The 16,309-nt window shown below is 44.9% G+C and overlaps 1 protein-coding gene across 1 annotated transcript in view; it reads right to left on the minus strand.

Annotated features, from left to right (window-relative positions):
- arap3 (ArfGAP with RhoGAP domain, ankyrin repeat and PH domain 3) overlaps positions 1 to 13,654 on the minus strand; it is a gene marked incomplete at its 3' end in the record, with an annotated part of 49,140 nt that extends 35,486 nt beyond the window's left edge. Inside the window, exons 1-11 of the mRNA XM_079269246.1 lie at positions 13,562 to 13,654; positions 8,489 to 8,642; positions 7,059 to 8,012; positions 5,844 to 5,884; positions 5,485 to 5,567; positions 5,324 to 5,391; positions 4,482 to 4,721; positions 3,168 to 3,237; positions 2,200 to 2,320; positions 1,930 to 2,114; positions 1,631 to 1,737 (exon numbers count right to left, since the gene is read on the minus strand). Of these exons, the coding sequence (XP_079125372.1) occupies positions 1,631 to 1,737; positions 1,930 to 2,114; positions 2,200 to 2,320; positions 3,168 to 3,237; positions 4,482 to 4,721; positions 5,324 to 5,391; positions 5,485 to 5,567; positions 5,844 to 5,884; positions 7,059 to 8,012; positions 8,489 to 8,550 (1,931 nt within the window). The 5' untranslated portion in view covers positions 8,551 to 8,642; positions 13,562 to 13,654. The remainder of the gene's footprint in view (positions 1 to 1,630; positions 1,738 to 1,929; positions 2,115 to 2,199; positions 2,321 to 3,167; positions 3,238 to 4,481; positions 4,722 to 5,323; positions 5,392 to 5,484; positions 5,568 to 5,843; positions 5,885 to 7,058; positions 8,013 to 8,488; positions 8,643 to 13,561) is intronic.
- Between the last annotated feature and the right edge of the window lie 2,655 nt (positions 13,655 to 16,309).

A 16,309-nucleotide genomic window follows, 5' to 3' on the forward strand; every position in this document is an offset into this window, starting at 1 on the left:
GCTAGCAGAGACTAGTAGAGACCAGTAGAGACTAGCAGAGACCAGTAGAGGCTAGCAGAGACTAGTAGAGACCAGTAGAGACTAGCAGAGACCAGTAGAGACTAGTAGAGGCTAGCAGAGACTAGTAGAGACTAGCAGAGACCAGTAGAGACTAGCAGAGACCAGTAGAGACTAGTAGAGGCTAGCAGAGACTAGTAGAGACCAGTAGAGACTAGCAGAGACCAGTAGAGACTAGTAGAGACTAGCAGAGGCTAGTAGAGGCTAGTAGAGACTAGCAGAGGCTAGCAGAGACCAGTAGAGACTAGCAGAGGCTAGCAGAGACCAGTAGAGACTAGCAGAGACCAGTAGAGACTAGTAGAGACCAGTAGAGACTAGTAGAGACTAGTAGAGGCTAGCAGAAGCTAGCAGAGACTAGTAGAGACCAGTAGAGACTAGCAGAGACCAGTAGAGACTAGTAGAGGCTAGCAGAGACTAGTAGAGACCAGTAGAGACTAGTAGAGACTAGCAGAGACCAGTAGAGACTAGTAGAGGCTAGCAGAGACTAGTAGAGACCAGTAGAGACTAGCAGAGACCAGTAGAGACTAGCAGAGACCAGTAGAGACTAGTAGAGGCTAGCAGAGACTAGTAGAGACCAGTAGAGACTAGCAGAGACCAGTAGAGACTAGTAGAGACTAGCAGAGGCTAGTAGAGGCTAGCAGAGGCTAGTAGAGACTGATATAGGCTAGTAGAGACTGATATAGGCTAGTAGAGACTGGTAGAGACCAGTAGAGACTGGTAGAGACTAGCAGAGACTGGTAGAGGCTAGCAGAGACTAGCAGAGACTAGTAGAGACTAGTAGAGGCTAGTAGAGACCGGTAGAGACTGGTAGAGTCTAGCAGAGACTAGTAGAGACCGGTAGAGACAAGCAGAGACTAGTAAAGACTAGTAGAGGCTAGTAGAGGCTAGTAGAGACCAGTAGAGAATAGTAGAGGATAGTAGAGGCTATTGGAGACTAGTAGAGGCCAGTAGAGGATAGTAGAGGCTAGTAGAGACTAGTAGAGGCCAGTAGAGACTAGCAGAGACTAGTAGAGGATAGTAGAGGCTTGTAGAGACCGGTAGAGACCGGTAGAGACTAGCAGAGACTAGTATAGACTGGTAGAGGTTAGCAGAGACTAGTAGAGACCGGTAGAGACTAGCAGAGACTCGTAAAGACTAGTAGAGGCTAGTAGACTAGTAGAGGCTAGTAGATACCAGTAGAGGATAGTAGAGGCTAGTAGAGACTAGCAGAGACCAGTAGAGACTAGCACAGGCTAGCAGAGACTTGTAGAGGCTAGTACAGGCTAGTAGAGACTAGTAGAGGCCAGTATAGGCTAGTAGAGACCAGTATAGGCTAGTAGAGACCAGTATAGGCTAGTAGAGACTAGTAGAGACTGGCAGAGACTGGTAGAGACTGGCAGAGACTAGTAGAGACTGGCAGAGACTAGCAGGGACTAGCAGAGACTAGTAGAGACTAGTAGAACCTACAGATCTACTCAGAGTCTTTATAGTCTCTATTACTAGAACTGAAACTTTGGACCCTCTGAGGAACAGAAACCGAACCACCACCAGCCGGGTCACGTGGACCGTATCGGTGAGAGAGGAGCATCGATACCTGAAGCTTTTGTACGGAGTGATGAGGTCGAAGCTCTTGTGTTTTCCGTCTCTGATCGTCGATCCTCGAGCTTCGATCACCGTGATGCCGATTCCGTTACGAAAACACTGCACACATAAGTTAGAGATAAGTTCACTGCTGAGAGAGTTACAAGTCAAAGTCTGTGTTCTGGTTCAGAGACGGACAGAAAACCACTGGAACCAAAACGTTTGAAGGGTTCTTGAAGGTCTTGTCTTGAGGGGAATAACAGGAAGTTCTTCCTAAGATGGAGATCGTGTCACCGCGATGAACCGTCTCACCTGTTCACTCTTGTAGATCCAGATCTGCTCCGTGATGATGGCGGCGTACACTTTGGACTTGGTTCCCTTCAGCTCCAGGACTCCGTGTCTCTGACAGTGTGACCCCGGACCGAAACGCCGCCGACCAAACGCCAGCTGATCTCTGACGTGTTCCTGCAGCGTGCCGACCCACCGCCGCCTCAGCACTGAGACGACATCATCATATGAGTGTGTGTGTGTGTGTGTGTGTGTGTGTGTGTGTGTGTTTGTGTGTGTGTTTTCTTCATCTACCTTCATTATCAGTCCTGAAAACAAAGATCCTGTGACTCGTCACTATTTCAAACTTGTTGTCTTTGGCTGGGCGGGCCATCTGGATGGCAGCCAATGGGATCACTCCTTTAGGGTAGACGTCCTGAGACGGCGCAGAGGACAGAAACAGTCCAATCATTAAAGACTTTCATCTGTTCTTCTTATTAGAGCGGTGAGTCTCTGACAGAAACTCTTCATGTAGATATCTGTAGAGTACTTTTACTCAAGGACTCTACTCATTTAGAGGTACTTTACTTTACTTCTCCTCTACATCTCAGAGTAAATATTGTACTTTTATCTGACAGCTTCAGTTACTTTTATTATTAATCAACTAATAAATGATGAAGTATTATTATAGATAATTGAAATGAGCACACTAATACATCAATAATCATAATACTTTAAAACAATATCTATTTTTCTGCATAATGAGTACTTTTACGATTGGTACTTTTTTGAATGCATGACGTTTACTTGGACCAGGTATGTGGTATTAGTACTTTTACTGCAGTACATCATTGGTGCTCAGGTGTGACTCTCAGACACAGAGCAGTTAGAGCGACTTTGTCTTCAGTGTCACTGAGTTTACATCAACTTCGTCAGATTTAATTGATCGTTTAACAAGGGGGCGGGGCTTATCAGATACAGTGATTGATGGGTGCAGAGAGACCGTGAGATGAAGAGGAAGGTTCATGCCTTCATCACCACGTTGTTAGATCAGGAGAAAAGACAAGTATTTAAATATAGAAATACTGAGAAATTATGTTTTAACATGAATTTAAATCACTTTACAGATCTGTTAAAGTCAAGATATCCACATTAAATCCTCACTGATTCAATTTAGTAAAACACTAAAACAGGACAGGATAAGGACTACGAAACTTTCCATTGTAATAATAATAATAATAATAATAATAATAATCTTTTAACTCTGGATGTAGTTTATTTACCTTCTCACTGCCAAAGTACATCAGGTTTTTGCCATCAAACTTCACGTAGCGCTTCTGGAAAACATAGTTCCTGAACGATAAAACACACAACATATTCAGAGTCACGAGATCATTGTTACAACAAATACACAAAGATACACAGACAGAGATACACAGACAAAGATACACAGACACAAAGATTCAACAACACAGACACAAAGATTCAACAACACAGATACAAAGACAAAGATTCAACAACACAGATACAAAGACACAAAGATTCAACAACACAGATACAAAGACACAAAGATTCAACAACACAGATACAAAGACAAAGATTCAACAACACAGATACAAAGACAAAGATTCAACAACACAGATACAAAGACAAAGATTCAACAACACAGATACAAAGACAAAGATTCAACAACACAGATACAAAGACACAAAGATTCAACAACACAGATACAAAGACACAACGATTCAACAACACAGATACAAAGACAAAGATTCAACACAGATACAAAGACAAAGATTCAACAACACAGATACAAAGACAAAGATTCAACAACACAGATACAAAGACACAACGATTCAACAACACAGATACAAAGACACAACGATTCAACAACACAGATACAAAGACAAAGATTCAACACAGATACAAAGACAAAGATTCAACAACACAGATACAAAGACACAAAGATTCAACAATACAGACACAAAGACACATCCCAACTGACTGGTGTTTTTGGTGTTACAGTGTAGTTTTGGGATTGAAACATTCCAGATGTATAAATACGGAGCATCGTCAGAGAACACTGATTGGATTATGAAAGTATTGGTTTCTGTACTGATTTTGATAAACACCACAGAAGACCTTTGTTGTTTTGAAGAGAAATAAGAGGAAAGGAAGAAAAGACAAACACACCGAGTGGAGGAGGAGGAGGAGGAGGACGATGACGAGGCAGAGGCAGCTCCCCGGGAGGAAGAAGACACAAGGAGGAGCAGAAAAGAGGAGATGCAGCACTACAGCCAGCGCTGACCCGACAAACACACACACATGAACAACAGGAAGCCACGTGTCACTGATGGTTTCTCATTCCACTGCTGTGATTGGCCGGTTGAGAACATGGGAGGAGCTCCAAGATCTGCTCAGACTCCATATTCAACCTTTGTTTACCCACAAACCCCTGTATCTACCGACATGAGGAAACGTAGCATGCTAACTTTATGCTACTTGATTCACCTTCACACCCTACAACCTCCTGAAAAAACTCCGGAACCTGTTGTTTTCTTCTCGCTGGTCTAACCCGCTGTGTAAATCAAACGCACCCTTGTGGAGACAGCTTGTCAAGCCAGCCGCTGATGATGGGCGGGGCTCTCTCCGTCAGGGAGGTGTAGCTGGCGTAGGGGGAGATGATCAGGTCCTCGTCGGCCTCTGAGACGAAGCTGTGGGTTGGCAAGGAGAGGTAGCAGACCGGGGGGGGATGTTCACCAACGGTGCTGTAACCCTGGGAGTCTCCGGAGTGAAGAGCCTGAGACAAACGCTTCGTCCAAGGGAACTTCTGGAGCCTGAAGTTGAAATACAACAAGATAATAATCTGCTTTATACATTCATCCTGGAAACAATGTTCACAAATGTAACTTCTCACACGGCCCATTTCGTAGCTGTTCGGTAGCTTTCAATCGTATCTTTCTAAGCTGCAGTTTCGCAGGTCAGGAGTTAACTTTGAACCTCAGTACCTCAGTATAACAGCTGAACTGCCCAATACTAAACACAGACTGCAGTTTAAAGAGAAGCTCTACAAAATAGAATTGGGCCAAGTACAGAGCCTTGGGGCACTTCGACAATATGCAGATGATACAACTTTATATATTTGACAGCTTCAGCTCTTTCAACCGAAGCTGGTGATGAATGCAGAGAAAACTGATTGTAATATTGTGATAAACGTGTCTTATTGCTGTCTCAATACGAAACATTACGTCATATAAACCCTGTTTTAGTTTGTCTTTGTTAATACAAATTACACATTCTTTTCATGAATTGTTTGACTTTTTTCACTTATGTTGTTTGTTTGACCCTATCCTTTCTATTTTTAATTCTTATTATTTATTTGTCGTACAGTATTTCATTTATGGACATTCAAAGCTAAAAAAAGTTGCTCGAGTCGTACCCATGATCCTCTGCATGTTTGTCCTCCCCCCTCCTCGTCTCTCTGTCCTCCAGTCTGCTTCTCTCACTCTGCAGGATAAAATACTTAAAGAGCACATTTCACCACAGACTCGACATGTTACACATTTAAACCAAACAATCTTGATGTATCTTCTGTCTCACCTCACAGGGATGTGGACTTCTTCTGGTTTGGAAGACGGTTTCACAGTAGGGGCTGATCTCGTCCTCGGGGTCGTCTGTTGAAGCTGTTGAACAGAAAACTGAACAGAGTTAACTGGGTACTGCAGCACTGATGGTAATGAAACCCCAAACTCATCCAGTGATGTTCTGCTTATTAAACTGCTTATTAAACCACACAAAGAGAACAGTGTTCAAACATCAGGGTACTAGCAATTCTCAAAAATGTGCCCCAACCAATAAAGGGCAAAATAAACAGGATCCAGATTTAAAAGGTTGTTCGTCAGTAAAGACTTACTGTCACGATGCATCATGTTTTCATACGTAGTCACGTCTGTACTCACCTCTAGCTGATCCTGAAGAGTTATAACTTAAAGTGCTGCCACTGAAAAGACACACAGACAAACAATAAATCAGAATTCAGAGTTCTAGTCATTCATTGGGTCACTTTAGTAGTTGAACTTGTAAAAATAATTATTTGAATCAGAGCATGTGGTGATATCCTGACTTGTAGTCCTCTAGGAATGGGTATCGTTTGGGTTTTTTCCGATACCGGTGCCTAAACGGTGCCTGAACCGATACTTTTTTCTTCAAATTGAACAATATATTAACTGTTTAAAGTATAGGATAAATATAAATAAATACAAAACACTTGGCTTCAAACTTTTTAACTATGAACAATATGTTAACTGTTAACAGTTCACAGTATACTTAAATATAGATAAATACAAAACACACACACACTCTGTACACACACTGCAGCTTCAAACTTCAGCAATTATTTTGCAGAAATATGAGCATATTTTCCTTCTCTGGCAAAATACGACACGTCTCATGACTTATTTTATTTTACCAGTTGGTGGCGGTAATGCGCCAATTCCTCGTTTGCCAACCGCCAGTTGGTCTCAAAGGAGGAGAAGAAGAAGCTTTGGCGTTGTTGTGCTAATGAGCGGCAGCGCTAAGTACCCGTTGTAATAATCCTATGAATGAGGAGCGGAGGACCGAGTCCTGCTGCCAGGACCGAGTCATCAGAGTAGTGTCAAAAAAGTATTTCAATCGGCTCAGGCACCGAAAGGAAGCACCGAAATCTGCGTTACATTTCGGTCCGGTAGGTACCGGACGTATAGGAACCGGTTCCATACCGGCACCGTTTTTTCGGTACCCAACCCTATAGTCCTCAGTGTGGTCAAACTACAAAACCACTGGATCCACTGGATAATATATCCCAATCTTACTTTATTGTCGTAGACATGACAATAAAGTTGTTCTATACCAATGTCTGAATGGTGTGGGTGGACGAGGCTTCAGATGGTGTTTGAAGATCCAACGATCACGACATTAGAAGCATACTGACCCCGTTAGCCTCCTGGAACCACAACCCTGAGGTAGGTAGGTGAGTGAATCCTTGGGAGGCCTTGGATGGTTGTTTGATCACAAGGTAGGTAGGACGTATTTAGGCTGATAACAACAATGTATCTTGACACAACGTTTCGCTTAGCACAAGTGAATAAACCTCGTTCTTTGGACCCTGGTCTAGAAACAAGTTTAGAGTGACCTACCTATTCCTCTCAGGGTTCCTGTCAGGTGTTGGTCTCGGTGGAGTCGGAGGAGCTGACTGCTGGCTGCAGTAACTCCTCCCTCCACTGGGGGCAGTAGAACCAGGTAAAGTCCCCCAGTAGATCTCGTTGGAGACCATCTCCATCCCACCACCTCTGAGTGAACCAGAGGATCCAGAGAGCCTGCTGTTGTCAAGACTACCGGGACAGGAAGTCCCAGGAGGTGTCTGGTTCCGGTTCTGCTCTGTCCGTACAGGTGAGGAAGAGGAAGAGGAAGGCGGGGACCCCTGGAACATGGCGGAGGAGATCCCACGGCTCAGTCTCGGAGGAACGGGAGGTAACAACCCTCCAGCATCCGACAGAGACAAGCTACGACTCTGCTTCCTCCGCTCCGTCTGACTCGGTTTTCGGCTGGACGTGGTCGACTTGTTGCTGAGGTCAGAGGTCAACCTGTCATCAGATGTGGGCCTGTCCCCTGAGGTCAAACCCTCTAACACACTAAAACAGATGGACTCCTGGGAAAGCCTCCTGGATGGGGGCGGTGCAGGGTCTGGTGTTGGGCAGAAGTGGATCGGTGCTGTCCTACGGCGGTTGAAGACGGTTCTGGGTTTGGGAACTGGCTTCACCACCGGTCTGCTGCCGTCAGAGTCGGTCAGCATGTTGGCGAGGTTCGGAGCCGAGCTGTTCCTGAACGCCTCAAACTTCATGGGTTCTGGTGAACGACAGAGCGATGCAGAACTGTGACCTCGCTCCGTCACAGACTGACAGCGGTCACGTGGGAGCTTAGCTTTCTGATCGGCTCTTTGACTCTCTGTCGTCTGAACGTGACCGACCAATCGTAGGATTCTCTTCCTGTGTCCTGTGGCGGTTATTCCCAGACTGACAAAGGCATCGTTATCCAGGGGTGTGAAGTCTCGAGCCAACAGGAGACCGGCGCGATGGAAGGTGTCCAGGTACCTGCAGCCAAAAACATGGCAAAAGTTTTGTTTGCTTTAACTTCTCATGATGAAGTAAATGTCGATTGCATAATGTCTATAAACAGTGACATTGATGTTTAGATTGGTTCCTTATAAGCTGCAGGGAATAAGATGCTCCATATACAGCACAGAGGAAGGTAGTCAACCTTTGTGGAACCAAAACAGGAAGAGGGTAATACTTCTGTTTCCTCCGGTAGATATCCGTAGCTATCCCACCCTGTGTGTGTTAGATATATATGTAGAAAGCACTATGTTACCCTGTAGCATACATTGGTACATTACATTTATTTAGCAGATACTTTAACCGCTTTCTTAATCATGTTCAAGTGCTTCCAGATGTTTTCTTAACAAATGAGAAGTTAGTGACCATTGATCAACACACATCACACTTTAGCACACACAGTGCTAAAGTGTTAGCATCGATAGCTGGTTGGACTGTGTGAGTTAACCTCTGACCTCTCCAGATGGATCGCGTCCAGAAGCGTCTCAACCGTCGTGTCTCCATCCAGCGTCGCCATGACGACCAATATGGAGTCTGGATCTGACTCGGTCTCCTCCTCGTCCAGGACACCCGGCGGCCATCACTGACCTACAGACAGCAGCGGTCCATCTGGAGGAGGAACCAAAACCACACCTGCGTTTGCATACATCACCCAGAATGCAGCGGGGTTGTCGGTGCGTGTTAAGAGATTGTAGAAAAATATGAAATCATAAAAGTATAACCATCACAACATATCATAATATATATAAACGTATATAAATAAATTTCATGATAGATGTGATTTAACATATAAACTGTTTTATTTCTTTTCACAAGAAGTGATCGAAACATATAACCTGTTTAGACACTTTATATAACGAGCCTTATATCGTGCTTCTGGTTCTAACAGGACCAAACCAGAAACAACCAGTTATATCCGGTTACCAACTCTGGTACAAGATGTCTCCTGTATGTGTGACGCATGTGATTAGGGGAGGTACTACAGTCAGGGTAGGACATTTACATATTTTTTTGGGGGCAATTTCTGCCCCCACTGGCTGAGATCCAGGGCATTTAAAAATAAATTGGGGGCACTTATTGAAACTTATGAAATAACATTTAACCTTTGTTCAAAATAATACATATACTGATTTAGGCTTACAGTACATGAGCAATTGTCATCAAATGGCAATCAGACTATTTGGCAGTAGTCTACAGATTCAAAGTGTTTTCTTAGATTTTTTGAACAAAAAATAAATCAGACAATCACATTCAATTTATTCTTATTTCTTTGTGGTTATTTATTGTTATTATTAAATGTTTTAAACAACTGTTAACAATTATTAAGTCAACGATGCCTTGATTACATATACATCAGTCATTGTGTGGAATTATTGAGAAAGATATTTTTATAGCACCTTCAAAATTTCTTAAAAGGTTTTGCTGAGTAAAATATCTTAGTTGACTGTCAGTCAGGTATTACTCATTTCCAGCAACCCTCAAATCAAAGAATAAATACACTGCGCACAATCTAGCTGTATTTTACCTTTAACTCACGAGATGCAGCACGTTTCATACGTAATGTGAATATGATTCATACTTTGTTGGCATCTTATTCTGAAAGCCGGATGTTGGTCTGAAGAAACCGGATGTTGTCTCACGTTAATGTTTCCGTTAACTTTCAGAGTCCTTCGCTCTGATCTGCACGGTTTGAATGCGTTTACCGTGAATGTCAGCGTAGAGGTGCACTCACATGTGAGGGTCTGTGAGTGGACCGGTGACTCTCGGTCTGATGAAGAAGCGCTCGTTGATTCATCTTTTTAGAACGTTCGGTTCTTCACGCACACGCAACATCAGTCAAGGCGAAAATCAAAACCAGTCGATGGCAACTGGACCGGGTCATATCGACTACGATGTTTTTGACAAGTTCATTAAATGATCATTGTTATTAGAGGACATTATGGGGCATTGTTGCCCCTCTCTGGTGATATCAGGGCAACATTATATTTCTTAGGGGCAGTTTTGCCCTTTGCCCTCGTGTGTTTCCGACGCTGTACAGTCGTATAAAGGAAGCAGAGAAACTGAGATTCAGCTTGTTCCCCTGTTGTAGAGACTCAGACTGGGGGAGACTTCTTTAATAGACCCTGAGGGGTCCTACCCCTGAAGACCCTTTGTGCGTCAGAAGACAGCATGAACAAAGAGCTCACAGCGAGAGCTGACTGAGCTGTTAACAGCACGATGTCAGCTTTGTAGCACTGACACTGTTTCATTGAGTTTAAATACTTTTACGCGATTGCTTTGGAGAAACGTTCATAAAACCACAGCCTTCCATCTGTGAGTGACTGGAGCTGAAGTGACTCGACTCCTCTTCCCCTCCGGTAGCCTCCAGCAGAGGGACTGGAAGGTGAGTTCGCTGGATGAAGACTTGGCAGTGTTGGTCATGAATGCGACAGGAAAGAGACGTTCTACAGAACTATTCACACCGGCGCTCCGATGCTCAGGCTGCATCCGCCCGACCAGCCACAGAGTCCCAACGACTCATACGGGGTGAGACAACAGGACACGGAGGCACGCAGGTCGGACAGCAGAGGACACGCACCGTGTCATGTGACAGGAAGTCTGAAGAGTATTTTTAGAAGGCTTCGTCCAATCAGAGAGCAGGAAAACATCAAAACGTGAGCGGATGTATAATAATCACAGAATGATCCATCAGAAGCTGCACCTGTACCGGGTGATGAGAGACAGGGAGACCCACAGAACCGCAGACCCTGAATCACCATGTAGACCAGACCAGAACCAGTACGTGAGTCCATGAGGTCGAGACGGGTATAAGATGAACCAAAAACCACAGCAGAGTCAGACTGAGCCCCGGTCCAGCTGAGCCCCGGTCCAGCTGAGCCCCGGTCCAGTACCTGCAGTGAAAGCAGCCACACTAACCAGTAACAGGTGCAGAGGGTCGTGACTGTGTAAGATCCTCTCATATTAACACACGAGATCATATTTATGATGGATTGTTTTCCAGCAGCACACACACACACTCTCACACACACACACTCTCACACACACACACTCTCACACACACACACACTCACACACACACGCACACACACACTCACACACACACACACTCACACACACACACACACTCACACACACACTCTCACACACACACACTCACACACACACACGCACTCTCACACACACACGCACACACACACACTCACACACACACACACACACACACACTCTCACACACACACTCACACACACGCTCTCACACACACACACTCACACACACGCACTCTCACACACACGCACTCTCACACACACACTCTCACACACGCACTCTCACACACACACACTCTCACACACACACACACACTCACACACACACTCTCACACACACACACACACTCACACACACACACACACACTCACACACACACTCTCACACACACACACACACCCTCACACACACCCTCACACACACACACTCTCACACACACGCACTCTCACACACACGCACTCTCACACACACGCACTCTCACACACACGCACTCTCACACACACACACGCACTCACACACACACGCACTCTCACACACACGCACTCTCACACACACGCACTCTCACACACACGCACTCTCACACACACGCACTCTCACACACACGCACTCTCACACACGCACTCTCACACACGCACTCTCACACACACGCACTCTCACACGCACGCACTCTCACACGCACGCACTCTCACACGCACGCTCACACACACGCACTCTCACACACACGCACTCTCACACACACACACGCACTCACACACACACTCTCACACACACACACTCACACACACACTCTCACACACACTCTCACACACACGCACTCTCACACACACGCACTCTCACACACACGCACTCTCACACACACTCTCACACACACTCTCACACACACGCACTCTCACACACACACACGCACTCACACACACACTCTCACACTCTCACACACACTCTCACACACACGCACTCTCACACGCACTCTCACACGCACTCTCACACACACGCACTCACACACACGCACTCACACACACGCACTCTCACTCACACACACACACACTCTCACACACACACACACGCACTCTCACACACACACTCTCACACACACACACACGCACTCTCACACACACACTCTCACACACACACGCACTCTCACACACACACACACACACACACACACAGTGTTTTCTTTGAAAGCTTTCCACCTTTCCAGGCGACATGACTCCCCTCAGCTGCTGCAGGCACTCCCTGTATCCTGTGTGTGTGTGTGTGTGTGTGTGTGTGTCTCTGGACTTCCTGAAAAAGGCTGGAATGTGTCCGTTGACGTCGCTCTGTTCTGTTTGTTGAGCGTGTCTGATCTTTCTGTAAAGGGGAGGAGTCAATGAATACAAATGACATGTAATGAATGAGTACCGAGTTAATGTGTTCATTCGTGAGACTGATTGCCTTCACTGGCTTAGAGCACTGTTTCCTGTTTGTACCTTCACAATAAGATCACTAATATGAGTTTTCATCACAGGTTAACAAATCTATAAACGTTGTGAGTAGAAAATACAGGTCGCTGCGCGTCTCAAGTGTTTTATTTATGAATATTTCATGAATTAGGGCCAGAGCACCGACGTAGGCGGAGCGGAGGTTTTTCGAATGTTTTTTCTTATTCGGGCGGACTTTTCACTGCCAAGGTCTCAAGAGCATACGGACCGAGTCTGAATCCATCGGCTCGAATCTCTGGGAGGAGCCTTGAAATGGTCAAAAAACGTCATAAAATCCAAAATTCCTGTTTGGTTCAATGAAAAAGTCCAAGAGGAATTTGTGTGCGTCTCATCACATCCACATATCTACCAAATTGCATACAGCTAGGTGAAACCCGATGTTGGGGCTACTCACGAGGGGGCGCTATCGAGCCAATATTTCATCCCGCAGCTGGACAATCAGACTGCACGTTTCGCAAATTCTGGCTTGCGCGCCAAATTGCAGAGGTTTTCCAGAATCCCAAGCACCTCCTTCTTGCAACGAAACAGGACAAAATAATGAAAGCTGCGGCAGCTTTGATCGGGCTCGCGACCTTTTTCCTGCTGGGAAACCACCAGAACCAGTACCACGGTGTCAGAGAGACCAGATCCAGATCCAGAGATGCTTCTGTGTGAGGATCGAACCTGCAGCCCTCATCAGGATCATGACAACAGGTATGATCATAAAGATATCATTCAATAATAATTACAATAATCATACTATAAACACATTCCACTGCTGTTCCTCTCTGAATAACTCATGTCTCACGTCAAAGACGCGCCTGTCTCCAGTTTGCGCCAAAACTTCCTTTTGCGTCATTCGGACACTTCACCCAAAAAAAACTCAAATCCACAAAAGAAGGAGAGACTCAGACCAGGACTCTGTGAGGACCCGGACTCTGCAGGACCGACAACAGGACGAGCTGCATCCTGCAGGACTCAGAGACTCACTTCAGCCTGAGACCAAAACATTGAAAGTGTCTCACCTCTGATCCGCTCCGGTTCCTGCTCTCTGTCCTGGTCCGGTTCCTGGTCTCTGTCCTGGTCTGGTTTCTGGAGTGTGCAGGTCTCTGTCCCGGTAAGTGAACCAGTGAAGTCCGGAGTTGCTCTCCGTTACACTGGGAGCTCTGGGAGGAGCAGCGTCAAGTTACACAGCGTAATAACGGACGGCGCTTCCGTTTCTAAATAAACGTTTCAAAATAAAAGCAAAGTCTGCACAAATTCCGCCCCACCCAATAAAATCCATATGTTCCAGTTATTTTAGACAACCCACAATCAAATCAGTAATTGTTGTTATTATTATCAGTATGAAACGATACAATAAAATAACTAGATATTTAAGGTAAACATGTTTCCTTTATGTGAATTAATAATCTATAAATTATTATCATTATAATGATTTTTAAAAATCAATACAACATACTGACAACGACAATAGTATGAAAATATACAACAAAATACACAATAATGATTTAAGAAGTGTTCAATTAAATAAATGCATATTTGAAAAAGTAGGAAATCATATAAATGTGCTCATTCTCCCAATTGATTGAAATAATAACGTGTACTTCATTGACATCAATGATCAGAGACAGAGAACAGGAACAACAAACAAACTAATATGAACAACTGATTGCTATAGAGGTATGTATACCTGCGTTACTGCATCTCTTTTTATTATGAGGTCTTGAATTCTAAACATATTTCAGATTTTTACTGTTTATGAAACAAGTTGTTGTGCTGTTTTACTTTGAAGTTCTGTGTTGTAATGTGCAGTTTCCTGTCGAGGCCTCTGTGCTCTCATTGGATAATTGACACACGTTGAGCCATCTTGTGACGAACATCCAACCTCCTGATGGAATAGAGTCGCTGATGGAAGTCGTTTCCCTGATTCCAGCAGCAGCTGTTTCCTGTTGAATCCGTTATTCCTCCTCAGATCTCGTCTAATCTCTGCTTTCACTCACATTTCTTCTTCTCTTCCCTCCGCTGACCAGACAACACAAAACTCCCTCAAACTGCTCAACCAACGACACACAGACAAGTCACTGTTCAGGTCACCGTGGTGATATTATGGTCTGTAGACATGAACTCTTCACTGTTGTACTTGTATCTGGTGGACAGCAGTGAGGGAGGAAGTGAACGTTACGTCCTGTCCTCTGAGAGCACAATAAGAAGCCGGACAGTTTCCTCCTCGAAGCTCAAACAACAATCACAGCTCTGCAGACAGGAAACAGGAAGTGCCTGAGACAATACAGAGAGGATCCGGAGACCAGCTGCTTGTTTTTTTAGGCACCAAAGAAGAAGGAAGCAGTGGCACGTACAGCTTCCTCATCTCTGCAGGAAAAACGCCCTCAGCAGGAACTCTGTAGCACATTCAGAGAGCTGATGGAGCTGCAGACGTCTTCACTGGTCCAACGAGCTCTTCATCTGCACATTTAGTTAGACCTCAGTGTTTCTAAACACCTCTTCATCTGCTCATGTTTAGTTAAACCTCAGTGTTCCTGAACACCTCTTCATCTGCACCTTTAGTTAGACCTCAGTGTTTCTAAACACCTCTTCATCTGCTCATGTTTAGTTAAACCTCAGTGTTCCTGAACACCTCTTCATCTGCTCATGTTTAGTTAGACCTCAGTGTTCCTGAACACCTCTTCATCTGCACCTTTAGTTAGACCTCAGTGTTCCTGAACACCTCTTCATCTGCTCATGTTTAGTTAGACCTCAGTGTTCCTGAACACCTCTTCATCTCCTCATCTTTAGTTAGACCTCAGTGTTCCTGAACACCTCTTCATCTGCTCATCTTTAGTTAGACCTCAGTGTTCCTGAACACCTCTTCATCAGCACCTTTAGTTAGACCTCAGTGTTCCTGAACACCTCTTCATCTGCTCATGTTTAGTTAGACCTCAGTGTTCCTGAACGCCTCTTCATCTGCACGTTTAGTTAGACCTCAGTGTTCCTGAACACCTCTTCATCTGCACCTTTAGACCTCAGTGTTCCTGAACACCTCTTCATCTCCTCATGCTTAGTTAGACCTCAGTGTTCCTGAACACCTCTTCATCTCCTCATGTTTAGTTCGACCTCAGTGTACCTGAACACCTCTTCATCTGCACCTTTAGACCTCAGTGTTCCTGAACACCTCTTCATCTCCTCATGCTTAGTTAGACCTCAGTGTTCCTGAACACCTCTTCATCTCCTCATGTTTAGTTCGACCTCAGTGTACCTGAACACCTCTTCATCTGCACCTTTAGACCTCAGTGTTCCTGAACACCTCTTCATCTGCTCATGTTTAGTTAGACCTCAGTGTTCCTGAACACCTCTTCATCTCCTCATGTTTAGTTAGACCTCAGTGTTCCTGAACACCTCTTCATCTCCTCATGTTTAGTTTGACCTCAGTGTTCCTGAACACCTCTTCATCTCCTCATGTTTAGTTTGACCTCAGTGTTCCTGAACACCTCTTCATCTCCTCATGTTTAGTTAGACCTCAGTGTACCTGAACACCTCTTCATCTCCTCATGTTTAGTTAGACCTCAGTGTTCCTGAACACCTCTTCATCTCCTCATGTTTAGTTTGACCTCAGTGTTCCTGAACACCTCTTCATCGGCACCTTTAGACCTCAGTGTTCCTGAACACCTCTTCATCGGCACCTTTAGACCTCAGTGTTCCTGAACACCTCTTCATCTCCTCATGTTTAGTTAGACCTCAGTGTTCCTGAACACCTCTTCATCGGCACCTTTAGA

This window comes from Melanostigma gelatinosum (assembly GCF_949748355.1).
Source record: "Melanostigma gelatinosum genome assembly, chromosome: 5".
Lineage (NCBI taxonomy): Eukaryota > Metazoa > Chordata > Actinopteri > Perciformes > Zoarcidae > Melanostigma > Melanostigma gelatinosum.